This window comes from Acanthochromis polyacanthus, chromosome 9 (assembly GCF_021347895.1).
Source record: "Acanthochromis polyacanthus isolate Apoly-LR-REF ecotype Palm Island chromosome 9, KAUST_Apoly_ChrSc, whole genome shotgun sequence".
NCBI classification, from domain to species: Eukaryota; Metazoa; Chordata; class Actinopteri; family Pomacentridae; genus Acanthochromis; species Acanthochromis polyacanthus.
The window spans coordinates 18,832,854-18,854,240 of NC_067121.1; the positions used below are offsets into that span (position 1 = coordinate 18,832,854).

Genomic DNA, 21,387 nt, shown 5'->3' on the forward strand with positions numbered 1-21,387 from the left:
AAATGGTGAGCAGCCAGCCAGCACCTTATTAACCTGCAGGCCAAATCTGGCTGTAAGTCGAGTATCGCTGCCTTACACCTTGTTAAACATCTGCAATTCATTAATCTAGCATAAATGGAGAGTTAAGCAAAGCCAGTAAATAATTACGAGAGCAGCTAGTGTGCGTGTTTAAGGGCAATGTCTGTTCAAATGCATTTCTACATTGCCATCTCTATACTGAAAACCTTACATAAGCAGTTCAGTCATTTGCTAAGTTATCATAAGCTCGAAGTCTCTTTACCTTTGGCCAAGTCTTCTTCCTCTTTTTTGTTTGTTGAGGTGGAAGGATCCTTTGCCACTAAAGCTGGGCTTGCTTTTGCTTGCTCTGCAGCCTGGGAAAAGACGATAATCATATGCTTAGGAGAATCATGACTCAGACTCATGACTGAGAGGAACAAACGGATGAGTCTCTGTCTCAGCTTTTCAAGGAGAGAAAAATCAGTGTCACCATTGAATTTAAACATTTTTGTTATATAAATACAATATATTATATTTTTTGTGACATTTTAACATTTAATAGTCACAGTATAGAATCAGCTGAAATCAAACTTGTCTAATCCCCTATGCTACATATACCTGGGATCCCACAGCTGGGAAAGTGACACCCTGCTCACGTAGATTCTTAATCATTGCTGAGATCAGACTGAGTTGTGGATCATTACGGAAGTCTTCTGCCCACTCCACCATCAGGGCCTTCAGCTTCTCACACACTTTGGGGTGACCCTGGAAACACAATAAAAAAAGCATATAATAAAAAAAAAAGAATAGAGTATGACCTAATCTGAAGGAATCACAAACAAGAACAGCACTCAGAGAGCGCAGTCCTCCGCCAAGGCTGCTCAGTCATTTCTGATGGATGAAATCTTTAATAAAAAATGACCTTGCGGTGAGCACAGGCTGTGTTATGCATGTGTGCGTTATGTACGGACACCGAATAGCGTGACCTAAATATGTCACAGGTGGCGGGGACTGATAGAACTCGGAAACACCCAATAAGTCTCTATAAGTCCGCAGCGGTGGGTTTGTAGCAGGATTGCAATCATGTGATGGTCAGCAGTTAGCTGACGTAGCGTTCACTTGCAGTCATAGTTACAGTGATGCTATTTTGCAATGACACAAAAATCTTCAGCAAATCTGTGATTCCAGACTATAAGCCACATTCACTGCCACATCCAAATGCATTACTCCGTTTTTTTAGTAATGTTGCTAACAGACAGACAGACAGACATATGCCAATGGCCACATCATTCTGCTAATATTTAGCATGGTGTATTTGAATTCAACATAAAAAGCGAAAATGACCACGTACCTTGTTTAAGACATTACTGACTTCACTGGCAAACTCTCTAGAGCACACCTCCAAGTGGAATATTTTCCCACAGTTTGAGACACAAGCACCGAGAAGCTGTGAAGACAAAGGGCACAGAATATACATGTGGCTTGGTAATTAATAACATGGTTGACACACACATGTAGCACACATCAGGATACAACTTATGAGAAATTTGGTTGCTCAGCTTAGGCACAGCTTAATGCATTTAAGAACTGAACATTCACACCTAAAACACACATGGCTGTTTGATTACAGTCTGCTTACAGTCAGCGCCTGCATGGCTACATGGGGATCCCTGTGGTTCACTCTTCGCATTATAGAGCGGAGACATTCTTTGGGCCTGCAACACAATAGTGGAACTCAAATGTTTGAGGACATTAACTGAACAGTGACATACTGAATGCATCTGTCTTCTTGTAAATTTTACTGGAATTAACTTCTAACCATATTTTAATAATAGAAAACCATTTTCAAAATGTCACAAATGCGTTTGTGTAACTTAGTAGGGGGAAGGTTCACTTACCCAGTACGTGACTGCCCTATCTTATCACATATGTCCAGGATGAGGCCCCAGTCCTCGGCTGTGTTCATCTCACTGGTCGCTTTCTCTGCAGGAAAGAGCCACAACAAGCAATGTAAGCAGGAATCTTAAAGATCGCTAAAGCAATTTCTTTATGACATGACTTTCAAGACAGACACAAAGAAGAGGATCTTCCTGAGGAATAATAAACCTCACTGAACTAAAAAACTGCGGTAGCAAGCTGTGTGCAATAACATGTTAGTACTGACAAATTGTACTCTATCAAAATTGACGGTGAAAGAACCGGTGTACTATCCATCTATCCATTCTCTATATTCCGCTTTATCCTCACTAGGGTCGCGGAGGGTGCTGGAGCCTATCCCAGCTGACTCGGGCGAAGGCAGGGGACACCCTGGACAGGTCGCCAGTCTGTCGCAGGGCTACATATACAAACAATCACTCTCGGATTGACCCGGTGTACTCTTTACAGAGAATAATAGGGCTAAAAATATAACAGAAGCCCCAGTAAGTACACTGCAGTAAATATAAGCTTCACACAGCTCATAGTGGTTGATGTGTGTACTGATTTACCCTGAAGTTTATCAGGGACAAGAGCTAGTAGAATTAAGAATTATTGAGTTCCTCTTTGCAAGTTCATTTTCCCTGTCTTTGGCATATATCATCACAATATTTTTTTACTTCTCCCTTAGCCATATGACAGATTTTTTTAGTGTTTGACGGACCTACTGTTCATGCATTCAGTGTAACATCTAGTTTCTTTGGATGGGACTTGAATTGCCTCATTTTCCCCTAAAAATGAATATTCAAAGTGATGAAAGTGAGACCTCCTACAAAGCTGATACATACTGCTTTCCAATGTTAGAAATCACATCTTTAGCTGTTGTTATTACTGTAACATGTCGTAGCTACTGGCAAAAGTGTCAAAACTTACTGTGATATCTTCCATGAGACTGAAAAGCTTTACTGATTACAGGGACAGCATGGGATCTGTGAGTGACTACGTGAAACAGTGTGTGAAGATATAAATTTGTGATACTGCTGTATCTACAGCTGCGGAAACAATTATCAGACCAATGTACCGTAACCACAGCTTTCTGTCTCTTCCTTGTTGTTGGTGGAGTCATGCTGCACTATTTTTAAAGTTTGTAATGGACAGCTGTTTTCCTGATTTCAAGCTGGTTAACCACAGCTCTGCATCTCTCTTCGTTAAGCACATTGATGGCTGTCTTCTGGTCATCCTGCCATTCGTCCATTTAGACTTTCTTGAGTGATACTTGAGCTACCTGCTGACTTTACAGCTAATGCACAGGATAACTGCGACTCACAAAATGTTTTCAGCCATCCACTGTGATCCTGAAATGTCTACAATGTCAGTACATTATATTTATAAAGAGAATTTATTGCATGCATCCTCAGGTCTCTTAGAAAATGCTGTGATATGTTGACCTGTATGATAAAATCCAAATTAAATTGTTAATGCTGAAGGCCTGCTGTGGTCTACAAATCATTTCCATAGCAGCGTTTGTTCAATAGCTCTTTCTGCATCAGATGTTTGTGAGCAATGTTGCTTGAATGTAAATGTGATGAAGTAACTTAGGTGTAGCTAAGGAATTTAATTTACTGAAGCTGCCAAAAAAAACCCTCAAACATTTATTTCAGATTATTTACTCTTTAACAGATTCTTAATTGCTTTAATGTATAGGAATATATAGTGAGTCTGCAAACTGAAATCACAAATACCAAAAGGAGGATTTTATCCACACATAGTTCAGTAGTAGATGGTCACCTCTAGTACTTATGAGACACCTACTGGCATGCTGATTCAAAATCAGAACAGTCTGAATGTGATCATTCTAGCTGAGATACCACCTGACAGTCTAAACATACCCACCACAGGCTTTACCAAATCAGCAGCAACTGCTGGGTCTGAATGCTTTGCATGTTACTGTGCTGAAAGGCGTTTGTGTACTTTGTCTACACTTGCACACTGTACATGCCAATGAAGCGGTTAAGCGGTCGACACAGAACAAAGAGAGGAGAGGAAACACTGCGTGGAATAATGGTTTCACATCAAACCGCATCCTATCTCGCTTCCACTCACGGTGAGTTGTCAGGCTCATCATATCGGTTAGCAAACACACGATAGAGTACAGTAAGGCAGCTATTGATGAGGCTGATGGCTAGCCAGCTACACCAGTTTGCTGATGACAGCATCTGTGTCCCACTTCTACTGACAGTTATCTTAACAACAAACAAACTATGAATATATTATGTCTTGAAAAATAACTCTTGGCTGATTTCAGGATGCCCTCTGTTGCTACTTGCTAGCTAAAGCTGAATGTAAGATAAGGGTGCAGGCTAGCCAACAGAGCTATCTGGCTGAGTGAGTGAATGACACCAAACACAAGCAAAATAAGATACGGAAGAAAATAACATGAACTGCTGCCTGTCAGTGTATACAGCCAGCGATATTTACAACAAACCCGCAATACATAGGCAATATACTTCAGAAAATATCACGCAGACTTGCTACAGCTAGACAACAAAAACAAAGCTGTCTGACCACTGCTACTCTAGTTAGCTTGCTACAATTAGCCTCCAGTTCTGATTACTCACCAACATCTTGGTCAAATGGGTTGGTCGTGAAGAGAGGCATCGCTGGTATATCGACAGCAACAGATGTGGCCTTCCCCAGATATTTTCTTTCCCTTTTGTTGTTATTTCAGACAATAAAAATGCATAGTAACGACAACTTCATGGATGTCAAATGTAGCAAGCTGGTTCTTTTCTACACAGTCACTCCTTCGCCAGACGGCAACAAGCAGAGCATGCTGGGTAATGGCATAGACAGTCCTGTATTAAACACACGGCTGTCACCGACTGGAAAGGAATCGTCCCTGTCAAACACCTGCTAATGAGTCTGTCGCTGGTCCTCTGTATACTGGAGAAAATGAATCAGAAGCTGCAGATTGCTCTTGCCATAAAAAAAATAACATGTCATCGTCAGGTGACGCGGATCACATGACATTAACTCGCCTTTTCAATGCACAATAAGTAAACAACTTAAAATACTGCTGCAATTACTATAATTACAAGCATATTTGAGTTCAAATGGTTACTGTGAATTTTTGCATGGATTTGATTTGATAAAATCGTAAATTATTAATCAGTGGTAGTAGAAAGTAAAGTACATTTACTTAAGTGCTGAAGCTGTGTACAGTTTTAAGGTGCAATCATGTGGGTGCAGCATTTTACAGAAGCATTACACAATATCTTTTCAGTATCATATGATTCATAATTGTTTCACCTCTCAATTATTGCATTAAATTCAAGCTGTGGAAATGGACAATTAAGAGCTACCGTAACAGGGTCAGTCATGCAGCAGTGGTTGTGGATTAAAAATATATATGTATTATTGCATTTGGAATACATAATATACCATACAGATTTATTGTTCTTTTATTGTTAGCATGTTTAATGTTAGAATTGTTACTATGTCTCCTACGTACACTTTTAGCCGCCAAATGCTGTCTTATAAATCAGTTTTTCCCACCTTACCCCTCCCCTTTTTTTACAATTGTGCTATTGTAATTTGTGTGTTTTAATGTAACATATTTTACTTAAAAGTTTACTTTCCCATTCTAATATGCATTATTTTTTTTCTGTAAGAGTACAAGTCTTGTGTGACGTGAGATTTTGTGTGTCTTTTTTAATCGACTGTAAAAGATGTGTGTCGGCTGAATTAACACAACGCAGAGAAGAGAAACCACCGGTTACACTATATATTACACTACTGACATACATTCCAAATACAATTGCCTCAGTAGAAATTTGATTGAACACAAGTAAAGTCATGTTGCTGTTATTTATGCAACATATTTAAAACGCCACATTTCCCCACAGATCAGCCTAGTGGTAACATTGGGTAAGAACATCTCCCATTTACCATTTATCAGGCAGGAACCTGGAGCAGAACCAGGCTCAGGGAGGACAGCCATCTGCTTGGATCTGTTGGGGTGAAGATATAAGAGATGGGCAACAAACAGAGACTATAAACACTGGAAAGATTTGCGAGACCAGTACCTGCTGATCAGAACAGAAATTCCCGCAAAACAAAGCATACAAACTACATGAAAGAGAAGCCCCAAAGGTGCATAAATGTACAGACTAAATGAATACAATGATAAATCCACAGACATTCATGGGGTCATCTATAAATATCATCATCATCATCATATTCCTAGTCTCATGCTTCACTAGCAGGACTATACATTCACATTGGTAGTCCTGACCAAACATGCACATTATATAAGCTGAACACATTCATCTTGGACTCACCTGATCAAAAAAATGTGCCCCCAGCATTTGTCAGGGTTCTTTATCAAATTTTCATCTTGAATTTTTATGCCAAAGGGCAAGCAAGTGTTTTCTCTTGGACATCATCCATCACCGAGCACCTGCCCGTCAGTTTTTATGGCGACATTGTGCATGTAGCACATTGTTTGTGGCATCTTTACAGAAGGACAGCAACTGTTGCTGGCTTTTTGTAGATGTATATATTACTGCTACATTTCAGTTGATTTTTAGTTAGTCACTGATTTTCCTGTTCTATTCCATCTGCATTTTCCATTTTTCCAGTTCCTCTAACAATTCTGTTCCATTAATGAGCCGTGATGCAGACATGCAGGTAGACACAGTCCATATTTGTGTTCCCAATTCATTTTAGAATAATTTTTCATGCAGTGACACTGATTGGAAATCACGAGTTTACTCATTTTTGTTTCCATGATCACAGGTTTTCTAACTTGTGCACGAGTGATCAGTTGTGTTTACTTTTGTTACACAGAATTGCAACTGCGGTGCATGTATTTTCATTATACCCTCTCTAAAGTATCTGTTTTTGATTGTTCATTGGAAGAAATACTGTACCTGTCAACTGAGAAAAAATGGAATTATTGAAAGGTGATACAATGTTAAATTATTTGATATTTAGATGAGTTTGTGAGTTCACGTGGGCTCATGTGGTGGAGCAAATTGCTCACTAATCACAGGGTTGGGGGTTAATCCACAGCCCCTCTGCATACTAAAGTGTTTTAGGGGAAGACACTGAACCCAAAGTTGCTCCGGACATGACAGGTCTGCCACCATTGGTGAGTTTGAATGGGAGACATCATAAAGTGCTTTGAGGACAATAAGGTAGAAAAGCACCATGTAAGTTCCAGGTGTAAGCTAACCGTGACGTCACCCGTTGGTTTCAACGCCAAGAAAATGAAGCCCGGATTTTGCTACTTCCTGGTCGCCGTTTTGGATTTTTTGGAGCCAGTGACGTAAAAAGCGTCATCAAACAGGCTGGACCGGAGAGCAACTAGGGGCAGGATTGGCTGAGGACTCTCTTATCCCGCCCACATTTTCCCGCAGAGGCTTCTGTTGCTGTCTATAAAGTATAGCCACACCCCCTGGCTCCGCCAACTTTAACGATTTATTTAAAATTCAGTATTGATTTATTTTAAGATCGGCCACCTGATCTCTCATTTTGACCATGAAAACTAACGGGAAAAAAATCCTGAGCTGTAGAAAATCAGTCTATCAAATTTTATTTTTACCAAAAATGAATTGGGGTCTATGGAGAAAAAGCTTTTTGGAGCCAACCCTAGCGGACGGCGTGATATTGCAAGTTTTTGACACTTCCAGGTTGGCTTCAATTCTGGAGCCAGATGCTACGTCCACTATATATACAGTCTATGATAAGTTCAGACCATTTAACATACTGCACAGGGGTGTACTCACTTCTGCTGTAAACTGCGCTCGAGTTTCCTCTGTATTTTAAGCTACCTTCTACTAGTCCTCCACTATCATCCATCCATCCATTATCTATACACTGCTTAATCTTCACTGGGGTCGTGGGGGGTTGGAGTCTATCTCAGCTGAATAGGGTGAAGGTAGGGGACACCCTGGACAGGTCACCAGTCTGTCACAGGGCTACATATACAGACAAACAATCACACTCACATTCACACCTACAGACAAATTAGAATTATCACTTCACCTCGCCATGTTTTTGGACTGTGGGAGGCACAGGGAGAACATGCAACTCCATACAGAAAGATCCCAGGCCCAGGCCGAGACACGAACCAGGGATTGTCAAGCTGTGAGGTGATGGTGCTAACTTCCAATTTCCACCACCAATCATAGGCAATTATTGTGCTTTTTACTCAATTTATTTTTTGACTTAATAGTTCTTAATCCCTATTGGCTAGCCATAGAGGGAAATCACTGGTGAAACAAATTACTAGAGGCTCAGTTCCTTAAGTGTCCCGTGACAGTGAGCCAGCAGCACAACAGCTGGACATCTCTGAAGTGGAATATAGCCATTATTAATACATCTGTTCTTTTCCTGCTGTGACTTTGTCAGAACATTGATTTAGTTCACCATTTTAGTTAGGTTACTTTGTGTATTTATTAAAACAAAATACAGTGCCTATTTACCCACGTGCCATGTTGTTTTTACTACACAGATTAATATTTTCCATTTAAGACATGTTATGAGGTTCTAAACTATGATGCACATTTATAGATTAAAATAATCACTATATGTGTATATATATATATATATATATATATATATATATATATATATATATATATATATATATAAATACATAATACATACAGATATGGATATTTTGTCATGGTGTTTTTCAGTGTTTTACAGGATACATAATATAAATTAATTCCCTTTTTTGTTTATTTTTCTATTCTTTTTTCTCTTTGGATGTGATGCACATCTATTTATAAGGGATTCTATGATAAGACTGAGTACGAATAAATGGCAGAGTCACTAGCGGAGGAGAGAAAACAAAAAAAATCATTAAAATTTCATCCAAAGCCGTCTGTTTTTGAGTAATGTTGTGCACAGACAGACTAACAGACTAACAGATGGACAAACATACAGCAGTCATCACATAACTTCACCGTGTTCCTTAGCGGAGTAAAAATAGATCAATTAAAAGTTTTTATAGACAAACAGATGGCTTTGCATGGTGCATTTTAATGCATTTGTTGCATATTTATGGAGCAAAAACACTGACTCCACGCACACTTTCTTTCACATTTTATTGTGGTAAGTGTCCTGGCCTGATCCATAGGAACTCAGTGATTTAATGAAGACAAAATGAACCTTAAGCCAGATTACAAACTACTATTCAGTCCTTAAGCATTACATGACTTGGCAAAGGTCAGTCATACAACAATAACAACCGATTATGCAAATTAACATGTTCCATATGCTGTTTGTGAATAAATCATCTTATAATGGATACATGACAAAACATTTAAATATTGTTAATATATCATTCATATAAAACTCATACTGGCAGCCTAAAGTCTAAGAAATACTGTCCTCAATAACAGCACCACCGCACTCACTCAGCATCTATTCTCCAAAAAATAAAAATACAAAATTTAAAATGTTGTTTGCATTTTAGAAAGGTGACATTTACACTAGCTTTATTTCTAATAATTATGTGAGGTTGCAGTCATTTGCTGATGGCGAGTGGGTGCTCATCATTTTTGTGTTTTCTAATCACAGTTCTGGATCTGTGGCGTATCACACAGAATAAAAAATAGCTCCACTTTATTAACAACATAATCCTCTGATACAGATTTTTCTGTAAGTGTAAAGAGTCAGAAGTCAGTCAAGAAATTCAATTCAATCTCAACCAACAATGTGTCTTTTGTAAAATATTATTTACAGATACACATGTACATCAGTGGCTGCACTAAATAATGACTTAGCATAGCCTAAATAAATGACTACAATCGTATTTTTCCTTCAGTACAAATTCTAAATCATAACAATAATGTCTCTGTGCTTGCTCTGTATTTAACTATTATAAAGTGCCTTTGAAGGCAAATATCAGTCCCAGGGTCAGTGACTCTTGAGTGGACTGCATTTATCAGAGTCCTATATTCATCCAGAGCTCCTCCTCATGTCCTTCATTATCTTCTCATCTTCAACTTCATTTTCATCTGCTTCACTTTTCTCCCAGAGATCGCTCACACTGTCATAGTCGGATGCTATAAAACTGGTACTTTCACTATGAAGAAAACAACAGAAACACAACATATAAGATGTAGTTTTACAACTGTAAGATAAAGATGGGCTTACAGACTGATATTTTTACACCTGCAGCAACACTTTTAGCATTTTGACTTGTCATAGCAAGAAAAGCACAGTTTTAACAATGGCTGCATTCCTGCATTCCTCTTGGTATGGTGTAGGTGCATGCTGGCTCACTGTGCTTTGCTTTTTATGTGGTGACAAATCAAAATGTCTGTTGTGGAAAATGTCTATAAGACAACTAATTATGGTAACATGTTGATCTTATCTTCATACTGAAAAAATGAGGATGTGAAGGAGACGGTGCTTTTCATCAAAACTGCATATGAAGAGTTTATTTGCAAAAACAGATAATTCCATTTTAGAAATTTTCAGATAACTTAATGTTTTAATTGTTTGCTTGAGATAATAAAAATAATAGTAATAATTTATTTTTTCTCTATTTTGTCATGTATTTTTCGACTGGGTCAAATTCACTCAACTTTAGTTTGACTGATATTATCTGAAGTAAACGATAAAAGAAAAGGTTTTCTGAAAATTTATCAAAATGGAGTTATCTGTTTTTGCAAATATATATATATATATATATATATATATATATACACACATATATACACACATATATACACACATATATACACACATATATACATATATAATTTGAAAATGATAAAACTGAAAACACTTGTTTGCAAACTAAACTGTAAGAAGATCATACTTCTAACATCAACAATACAGGTGTTTTGAAGGTTAAAAGGTTTCCAAAGTCAACTGAAAAAAGCAGAACCAACAAGGAATTTATTACTACATCCCAGACCTTCATTTTAGCACATAAATGCCACTGTTGCATTTTATGTCATGTTCCTTCATCAGTATGAACATGGCAGTTAATATGGCGATCCTGGTAAAATGCTCAGGAGTGGTGGACTTTGAGTTGAGGTTGTTTTGTCTGCTGCTGTTTCCAAGGTCAACAGTGAGCAGTCAGACAACATCTAAACCAATACTCATCTTTTCCCTTTACCCAGCCAAGTGAGGCAGATGGCCGCCCACCCTTAGCATGGGTCTGTCTTAAGTTTGTTCCTGTTCAAGAGGATTTTTTCTTTTCTGCTGTCACAAAGTGCCTGGTCAATGGGGAATCGCTGGGCTTCATTCTGTAATACAAGCTCTTAAATTTACTATATGAAGTGCCCTGAGATGACGTGTTTTGATTTGGCACTTTGTAAATAGAACTGGACTGAATCGAAATGAATCTGCAATATCACGGAAAGAGAGTTAACTCACTCTGCAGATGAAGACTGTGTGATACAACCCAAACTGCAGGAAAAAAATGATGGTTTTGTGAATGAGCAAAGCAGTTCATTTTGAGTCGGCCTGGTTTGTCTCTGGGCGTGGGATCTTTCAGTGTGGCATTTGCATGTTCTCTCTGTACCTGTGTAGGTTTCTCCCAAAAACATGCTGAGGTTAATTGGTGATTCTAAACTGTCCGTAGGTGTGAATGTATGTGATTGTTTGTCTCTATATGTAGCCCTGTGATAGACTGGTGACCTGTCCAGGGTCAGCTGAGATAGGTTCCAACCATCCATGACCCAAATGGATGGATGGATGGATGTTGTTTGATTTGCTAAAAAGAATATTTAAACCTGCAGTGCACATTCTTACTATTGTAACAGTAAGAGTTATTACCTAAACACTGTTGATTGCTATTTATTATGCATACCTTTTTTCTTTTAGGCTGATTTATTCGTTTTAACAACAAGTTTCCTTCTCTTCTGGCACGGCAGAAAGTTTTCTTGGACATTTCAAAGGTTTACTTTTACTTTTGCTATGATTGCCAGCCTCATTACTTTTGATAAATCAAACACTGCTGGTTAACGCAAAACACACTGCCAGAGTGGTGCAAGTGCAGAAATGTCACCACAGATGCCAGATTTAAAACGCACACTCCAGTATACTGTGAAATATGGAGCGATTTACCTGGCACTGATACACTTAATCATCACTGGATGAACTAATTTGGTAAGAGTTTCAATGTAGTGTATGCTCATTTGTACAAAAAAGTCCCACACTCCAGCTTTAATTGTGGAGACACTCAAATTGGGGATTTCAAAATTTGGAAAATGTCTGATCTATAGAAGGTACTGACAGTCAACGGCACGTTCACAGATGAATCCGATGCGGTCAGTGCAGTAGAAATCGTTCCAGTTGGCATTATGGATCAGGCCAGCACAGTCTTCACCGTCTTCATGACCATGGGTCCAATTATCAGGCTGTCCGGGTTTCCACTTCCTGATAACAATCACATGGACAGTTAGTTACACTCAAATAAGCATAATGATTTGAATGAGGGGAAAAAAAGGTCATTTGTTGGATCACTAAAAATACATTGACAAAACTGTAACTTACTTGAAAACAGGTATGGTTCCATCCACCCACTTCCAGACGTTTTCCTTCTCCCTGTCCGTAAGTCCCAGCCAGAAGTAACCTTTTCCTGCAATCGCATTTCTCACAAATAGCTGTAGACAGAAGAGAGCAGCATTATGAGATTACTGTTTTTGTTAGTTTAAATCATTTATTTCTTCAAAATTGGTGACAATATTACAGATAATACTTGATTCTGACTTAACTTACCTGTTCCTCATTGTCACTGATAATGAGCATATGAGATGATATATTAGTACAAAACTGGTTGGCCTCATCAAAGTTGAGTCTTTGAGAACCAGAGGAGAAATAATAGCAGCTGTCTCCAGATTTCTTGAACTCTGGAGGACAACCTGAAAGATTGAATTACCACAAAGTAACATTAGACAAGTAAAATCACTGGAGATGCAGTTTGGTTCACACAGAGAGCTGCATATCATTGCCTTCCTTGATGTATTGGCCAACTCGCCTGGCTCTGGGGTGGTGGCTGCAGTAGACTGGACTTGCTGGGAGACGGAGCCTTGGGGCTCCTCTGATGGTTTAGGAGGCTGAGATGGTTTGGGGGGTTCAGGCACCTTCGGGGGCAGAGTGGGCAGAGGTGGGTTTACCATTACATGAGGTGGTTTTCCTGGCAGTCCTGGAGGACCAGGAGGGCCGATGGGTCCAACAGGCCCACGAGGCCCCTCCAAACCTGCTGGCCCTGCTGCTCCTCTGGGCCCTTGTGGCCCTTGTGGCCCCGGTAACCCTGGCTCACCAACAAATCCGGGAATCCCTGGAACCCCAGGGTCACCTTTCTCACCAGGGTTTCCAGGACGACCTCCAGGCCCTCTTGATCCTTTAGCTCCTGGTAAACCCCGAGCACCGACAGAACCTTTTGGACCAGCCGCACCTGGTGGTCCAGCAGCACCTCTTTCCCCTTTAGCTCCAACCAATCCTGGCATCCCTTTGTCTCCTTTATCACCCTTTTGTCCTGGCTGACCTACTTGCCCCTGTGGACCTTTGTCTCCCCTGGGACCTCTTGGACCGGGTGGACCTGAAATTCATGTGAACAGATGAGCAGACTAAATGTGCAGAAAGTATTAAAAATATATCATTTATCTAAGCAAGAAAAACAAATACAAAGAATTGCCAGATTTTCTATTCCAACAGTTCCTAAACAAATCATCTGTGACGGGTCCTTCTGACAGGGAAATGACTTTTGTTTACACCTAAAATGTCATCAAGATCTATTTATTCTACATGTCTCATTTATAATTTGCTAAAAATATACTGTTTGTACTAACGAGATTCTGTAACAAAACTAAAAGTTCTACAGTTCTCGATGCATATCTCTCTGTTATAAATAAATTGATTTTATTTTTTTGCATTATAATTGTGTTTCACAGCACAAAAGATGCTGCTTTCTATTTTTCTCCATGGTTGTTCTGTTTCCATAGAGGTGCTGGACTTTATATTGTAGTGAAATATGAGCCCACAGCGAGGCAAAATGTGACAGGAGCAAACAATCCCCAGAAACTGCATTTTAAAACAGAACCAAATCAAACAATTATATCATCTTAATCATAATAATCATCATCATTACAATCATAATCTGAGTCATGTCCAAGATGCACACCAAGTGTATCTTCTATTCTTACCCTGCAGGATAGTGAAGTTGGTGATGAGCTGTGAGTGCTTGCTGTCCACCAGCTTCATCTCCTCCATCACCGTCGACAGGTTGTTGACCTCTTTGTCCAGCCTGGCTGTCAGCTCATCCTGCTGGCTGTGCAGCTCTTTGCTGTCTGCCTTGATCTCCGTCACACTATTATTCAACCCCAGTAACACGTCTGAATGTCGTATCACTGTCTCAGCACAGGACCGCAGACCATTTAAGTCAGAGCTGATGACACCTAGAATCTGTGCAGCGAAACTCACATTTCCAGTGACACGGTCCATGTCATTCTCGTGCCTGTCTAGCCGTACTTCCATGTCATCAAACTTAGATGAGGTTGCATTATCATGGTCTCTCTGGTGGTCCATCATCTCCCGCAAGCTCTGGTCGTGTCCCTCAGCAAGGGCTGTGGTGTTCTGGATTTGGCTGGCTAGAGTGCTGAGCTGAGCTCCCAGGTCATCCAGAGCTTCCCCATTGGACCTGGCCAGGGCTGAGTTGTTGGCTGCCAAAACCTGAAGGTTCTGGACCTTTTCTTTTAACCAATCTGTGTCAGTCCGTGTCTGTCTGGCCGTTTGGTGCAGAACCTGATAGTCATTTTTTATTTTCTGAACTGCCTGGCCTGCGTCTTCAACCGTCTTCTGCAGTGCGCTGAGCAGATTGCGCTGCTGGGCCTGGGTGATGTTTAGTGCACTGATATCAACCTGGGTCTGGCTCTGCACTTTGACCTGGCCCTGAATCTCAGACTGGAGCCGTGCAGTCTCTGTCTGGAGATCATCTATTATCCCACTGTAGGAGGCCAAGGTCTGGTTGACTCCACGCAGTGAAGCAGTGTTGCCTTCCAGAAAACTCTGCAGGGAGACATGGCCATTTTGCGTGTCATGCCCGGTGATCTGAAGTTCCTCCAGTGTGTCTCTGTTGCTGCTTGCTCTGAGGGCGATATCATTCAGCTGACTCTGCAGTGCCTCCAGATCTGACTTAAAAGTCTTGATTTCACTGGTGGCATTAACTGACTTCACTCCTGCCTGATCATCTGAGAAGGTGATGCACAGAAATATTGGTGTAATTAGAACAAACTGTACAAATATGGGGAAATGTCATGGTCAGAAATCACCCCTCTGCTTCCCCTTTTGATTCAGTGTTTGGCTTGATCTAACAATCAAAAAACGGGGGCTTTGTGAAGGAAAAATCACTCTTTCCCCTTTCTAAGGTCATAAAACACATCGGCCTCTCTGGTGCTGTCCTTAAATGGTTTACATCTTATCTCACAGACAGGACTTTTATGGTGAGTCTGGACACCTGCTCTTCACGGGTTCATAGGATCACATGTGGTGTACCCCAGGGTTCGATTTTAGGTCCAGTGCTTTTTATCCTTTACATGCTCCCTCTTGGCAGTGTCATCAGGAGACACGGAGTCAACTTTCACAGCTATGCTGATGATACACAGTTGTACATCTCCGTGTCTCCTGATGACACAAGGCCAGTGGATGCACTTTTTAATTGTATTTTAGATATCAAATTATGGATGGCAGAAAGCTTTCTCCAGCTTAACCAGGACAAAACTGAGGTTTTAGTCATCAGTCCTGAGGCCCTGAGAGAGACTATTTTACCCAAATTACAAGAATTTTCTTTTAACCCTTCACCACACGTGAAAAACCTGGGCGTGATTTTTGACTCTGAGCTGAATTTTATCCCACACATCAAGAACATCACCAAAATTGGTTTCTATCATCTAAAAAGCATAGCCAGAGTCCGCCCCATTCTCTCTCGGGCCAACACGGAGATGCTGATGCATGCTTTTATTACCAGTCGTATTGACTACTGTAATGGCCTGCTTTCTGGTCTTCCGAAGCAGAGTATTAGAGGGTTACAACTTTTACAAAATTCAGCAGCTCGTGTCCTGACGAAGACCAGAAGGCAGGCCCACATTACACCTGTTTTAAGATCGCTGCATTGGCTCCCCGTGTTTTTTAGGATCGATTTTAAGATCCTTTTAATGGTTTTTAAGTGTCTCAATGATCTTGGGCCCTCTTATCTTTCAGAACTGCTTTTATCCTACGAACCTTTGCGGACCCTGCGCTCCTCTGGCAAGTGTCTCCTCCAAATTCCCGATGTCAATCTAAAGACTCAGGGGGAGATATCTTTTAAGTTTTACGGCCCTAAACTCTGGAACGACTTGCCACAGGAGCTCAGGGACTTAGAGAATGTTCATATTTTTAAGAGCAGGCTCAAGACCCACCTTTTTAATCAAGCTTTTAACTGATATTTATTTTCAGTTTACTTTTAACTTGGTAATCGATTATTGGTAACTGATTATTTGTCACTTACTGGTGTATGTATTTATTTTATTTATCATTATTATTTATTTATTTTACTATCTTATACTGGGTTCTATGTTTTTATGTTTTATCTGCTCTTATCATTTTTATCTTATTCCAGTGTTTCCTTGAGGGAGCTCTCTGCATCGGAAGCGTGGCTCGCCTGTGGCTGCCAGGGTGCTGTGCTGTGGGTTCTTGATGGAGGTTTGGGGCTCACTCCCACTCCTCCTCTCGGTGTCCTGTCTTGGAGCCCTGGTTGCCATGGGCGACCTGCTGCTCTCGGTGCAGACGGCTCCTTGAGTGCGTCTCCTCTTCTGGTTCATCTTTGCCCAGCCTTATATTATATTTTAATACTCATTGCATTAGTGTAAGTTTGAGGGTGAGAGGGGGGTGGGTCTGGTTATCGTGTTACAGTGTGCCTGTGTGTTTTTTTTTGTGTGTGTGTGTTAGATCTTTGGGTTTGGGGAAGACGGGTTAGCGGGTGGAGTGGGTGGAGTGGGATTGTTTTTAATCTGTGAAGCACTTTGTGTTGCAACTCTGTTTGTATGAAAAGTGCTATATAAATAAATAAAGTTAAAGTTAAAGTTAATGGCTTTTAGACAGGCAGATGCTGCATGAGATCAGATACTGTCTATTGTGACCTGACTAAGCAGACTAGCCATCTCCATATTGGTCTGTAATCTAAATCTGACCTTCTCCTAACTACAATGTATACCCGAAGATCAGAGAGAATCCTGAGAACTGATGCTGGCGCTGGTTTGCATGCACTCTTGCTCTGTCTGTGTCACTTCTACTGACATCAGTAAACCTTACTCACAACATAAGTCATCTGAGTCTCCAGTGTGTCTCCCTGTGTCTGCCTCCTCGTCCTCTCTCGACACTGCTGAAATTTCACAACACTATATCTGTGGTACAAACATGTGTTAATGACACTTACCTAGTTTCTTTAAGTCTGTTTCCACAGCATTGATCTTGCCTCCATAATTCTGCATGCCCTCTGTGACACTGTCCATTCTCTGGACCACTAAGAAACAGGAAATAGAAGGTGTGGGTCATTCCAGAATTGGATGACATTTTAGATCCCACCCATCAAATTTCAAATAGTCCACATACAAAATATTAAACATGCAGTTGCTGTGTAAATTTACTTGTCCTGACATCAAATCTAAACAAACTAGAAGCAATGAAAGTTTGAATATATTTTTTAAAACACCAAATAAGGCTGGAGTTTCCCCTAAAAGTCCATTTTTCTCTTGTCCCAACCCCCTGATGACCAAATTTAATCTCAAATAAAACAGTTAAAATTAAAGTTAAATCTCCTTTTTTTGTTGCTATTATTTTTTCTCCATTGATGTCTCTTGTAATTGTGGGAGAATTTTTGTTAATCAACATAATATTTTAAATAACAATTATTATGCGTGGAACGTGTGTCCCACAGCAACCCTGTTAGCAAAACCTTTTTAACCTATTGGAAGAAGAAGAAAACAGTGAATCTCATGATACACGCTGGAACTGAAATCATCAAACAGTTTCCCAAAAGAATGGGTAGAAAAAAGCTATGCCAGCTTTGATTGAATATCTCACTCTAACCATGTTAAGCATATTATCCAGATAAGACAAATCTTTAAAAAAAATCTTTTTCTTCACTTTTTTATATCGATGTGTTTGTAAGAAAAAGCTAACATTAGCATGGATTAGCAACCCTGTTACTGTGATTAGAGTAGGGTTAGCAAACAACAAATAAAGCATGTAACAAAAAGTTTACCATTGATGTGTAAGCCGAGCCAATCAAGCCTTTGATAGTTTTTATATGATCTCTTATTGATGAATATGGAGCAGAAGATTGTAAAAGAGACTTTTCAAAAACATTGTCCTTTAATTCTGGAATGACCCGTGCAATACAGATAGAATAGAGTTAGTCAGTGTTCTGAACAGCAGAGGGCACTGCTGTATTCAAACCTGTGGTCCACAGCTGGAGAGTCAAACTGCAATTCTGAGTACATGATGTTGACCAGAGTGAAGAGTTTCCCAAGATTTTCGTAACCGAGCAACTGCAGTTGATACAGTTCTCAAAGTACATTCACAAATTCCACTTCATGAGTACAAACACTGTCAAATCCATAATGAATACCACTCTAGCACAGCTCTTGCTCCGCTTCCCCTTTCTCTCTCCTTACATCTGCAACAAGAGTCCATCTCCTCTCTTCCACGGTTTGTTTTTCTGTCAGTATGTGGGCGTCTAAAAACTGAACTGGAAAACATCCTACGCTTTCACTGTTATCATTCCAGGAGTGACAAAAACACAGAGCAATAACATGCACTTGGGACAAACAAAAACACACAGGCCCCAGTTTCAAAGAGCTGTTCGTCAACTGCTGAGAGGTACAACAGCTTCAGTTCTTCTTGTGTCCTCTAAAATGTCGATTTTGCTTTCTTTTGGTTGATCACTGAAACACTGTGCATACTTATTTAGTTTCTGAGGATTTTAATAACAGTGACAGCAAATTTCTATGGAACAGAAAGAGCTGCCATACTCTCTTTATCCCTGATCTTGAACATACCGTCTTATCCCACATTCCTGCATTATACAGCATTATGAGTTATACAAGGTTGCTAATTTCAGTCAGGATTACTGGCTGCTTATTCTGACAAGTTGTGAGAAAATAGTTATCCAACCTGAAAGCCCAGGAGCTTAACGCTGGTCAGTGTTGCTGAGTGACTTAACGACACTGAAAGTAAGACAAACAATGCTTTAACAGAATGAGTCATTTTAGGGTCAACAGCTTGCACAATAAAAGACGAATGAGACAGAAACCCAATCCACAACCCGGCCCACGTTGTTTTCTTGCAAACTTAAACTATTTTGGACACTTGCAGCCATTTGTGAGTCAACCTGTGGTTCATGAGACAACAAATTGCTACCAAGCCATAAAATCTCCTCTGGGTTGTTAAGCCGGGGGATTCGCGGCACGGTCATCTGGTAGACATTAGAGCCAAACCATCAAAATCACATGGGCTAACACGCTAACACAGACCAAAGCTGGGAAACCCAAAACAATCCTGACAGCACGTAAAGGACATAATTGTAATTTAGATCTAAAATTGGAGATGTTTGAATAACGTCATTCTCCGCTGGGTCAGTGTGTTTTCTGTATGTGTTGCCTGTCTGTGGAACAGGCAGGACTTCAGCAGTGTCTTGCTTGGGGATATTTTGACAGGTTTGCTATGATTGATTTGGGCCACAAACGTGTAAGATTGGACAATACACAAAGGGCATTCCATGTCGCTGGCGTATGAGACAACTTGAATTCCTTTCTGTTTCTATTTAACATCACTACTCTGGTTCAAACAGGGAGAAACTGTGAAAAGGACAGTGTTGCACAATGTGTTTCCTATCTCAAGCTACGACTAATCTCTGAACCAGTCAGTAAATCGAAACCAAAGTCAGTTCAGTGAAGAGTAAACAACAGATTCTGTTAAAAAAAAAAAGTCTCGAACGGATGAATCTTAGGCTGAGTTCTCCAAATCGGCTGTGAGAGGTAGATGAAGTATTCAGATCCTTTACATAAGGAAAAATACAAACACAGCAATGTAAAAATGCTTCATTTAAAGTAAATTCATGCATGAATAATTCAACTAAAGTTAAAGTACGCAAGTTTTAGCAGCAAAACATGGTGCAAGTATTACAGTAAAAGTCATAATTTTGTCCCTCTGATTAATATTAGATCAGATTATTAGTAATAAAGCGTCAGTGTGTCAGCATGTTACTGTTAGAGCTGCTGCAGGTTGGAAATACTTTAATCCTGTTTTATATACATAGACAGCAGATAAATGTAAGGGGTCATCAAAATGATTAATGGGAGAGGAAAGAAGAAGAAGCAAACTTCTGATCCACAGACCTTTCTGAATGAATTTTCTCAAAGCTAGAAGTGCCCTCATTCAGCACTGAATGTGAAGCTTTATCTATTTGGGGCTGTATTCATCAACCACAGCTTCAAAATCTGTAGGAAAAATCTAAAATACCACTGCAGCATGGAAGAATAATTTCTGATCTTCCGTACTGACTTACCTTTGTATCCAAGGACAGCCACTGCTATGGTGAGCAGGGCACAGAGCACATAGAGGAGTGCAATGGCTGCCCTTAGTGCCCAGTCATTTTTACACTTGGTGCACTCCGTACCCTCCTGAATCCCTGCAACACACAACAGGATCTCTGTCACAAATCAAGTGTGTAGCATTCTGGTAACAGTATACAATGTTGAGGAGCAGTAGTAAGTCATGCATTGTGCAACTGGAGATGGGAGTTCATAAAAATGAGCTAAAGTTTTTCATTCACAGTGGGACTTTTTTTTTTTTTTAATATTTCATTGCTAAGTTTAGTCCTGCGTGTGTATGGTGGGACATGTTGTGCCTTTCTTTAGCCAAGTATCAATTGAAAGCATTTGGCCTCATGAATAGGCAAGAAGACTCACTACGAAAACACAGCACATGTGTTATCCATACGACAGAGGAACCAAACCAAACAGTACCGTTCCCCTTCTGTGCCATTCCTCACTGCCATTCAACCAAAAACAACAGTGCGGTGAAGTTTTTGGTCAGTCAAGTCACACATGTACATGACTACTTCCTAAAAATCACCAACACCCAGTGATGCAACGTTAAACATTATAGTACAGGCAGGATATTTACTTGGATTCATTAGAAGTGACCGAGTCGCCTCTGGCAAGCAGAGCAAGAGGGCAGCTGCTGTATATTCACAACAGGCAATGAAGGTCTTTATGTAGGGGGAACAAACTATAAAACAGATTTTACAGGAAGCGAGGAGTTATGGAAACTTGCGACACTTTATCAAAACATAAGCTAAAACAAACTGTAAAAACGTATTTTTACTTCACCAAGGAACGACGGAGTTATGTGACAATCGATGTGACAATCAGTTTGTCTGTGTGTAACATTACTCAAAAACTGACT

General features: G+C 40.1%; 1 protein-coding gene across 1 annotated transcript in view; it reads right to left on the reverse strand.

The window, feature by feature from the left end:
• LOC110952002 (signal transducing adaptor molecule (SH3 domain and ITAM motif) 1) overlaps nucleotides 1–21,387 on the reverse strand; it is a 66,774-nt gene that overhangs the window by 8,950 nt on the left and 36,437 nt on the right. Inside the window, exons 3-15 of the mRNA XM_022195306.2 lie at nucleotides 20,486–20,608; nucleotides 17,354–17,440; nucleotides 14,088–15,131; nucleotides 12,920–13,483; nucleotides 12,661–12,803; nucleotides 12,436–12,545; nucleotides 12,249–12,318; nucleotides 4,530–4,626; nucleotides 1,896–1,980; nucleotides 1,637–1,712; nucleotides 1,349–1,444; nucleotides 616–762; nucleotides 281–371 (exon numbers count right to left, since the gene is read on the reverse strand). Coding sequence (XP_022050998.2) covers nucleotides 281–371; nucleotides 616–762; nucleotides 1,349–1,444; nucleotides 1,637–1,712; nucleotides 1,896–1,980; nucleotides 4,530–4,626; nucleotides 12,249–12,318; nucleotides 12,436–12,545; nucleotides 12,661–12,803; nucleotides 12,920–13,483; nucleotides 14,088–15,131; nucleotides 17,354–17,440; nucleotides 20,486–20,608 — 2,733 coding nt within the window. The remainder of the gene's footprint in view (nucleotides 1–280; nucleotides 372–615; nucleotides 763–1,348; nucleotides 1,445–1,636; nucleotides 1,713–1,895; nucleotides 1,981–4,529; nucleotides 4,627–12,248; nucleotides 12,319–12,435; nucleotides 12,546–12,660; nucleotides 12,804–12,919; nucleotides 13,484–14,087; nucleotides 15,132–17,353; nucleotides 17,441–20,485; nucleotides 20,609–21,387) is intronic.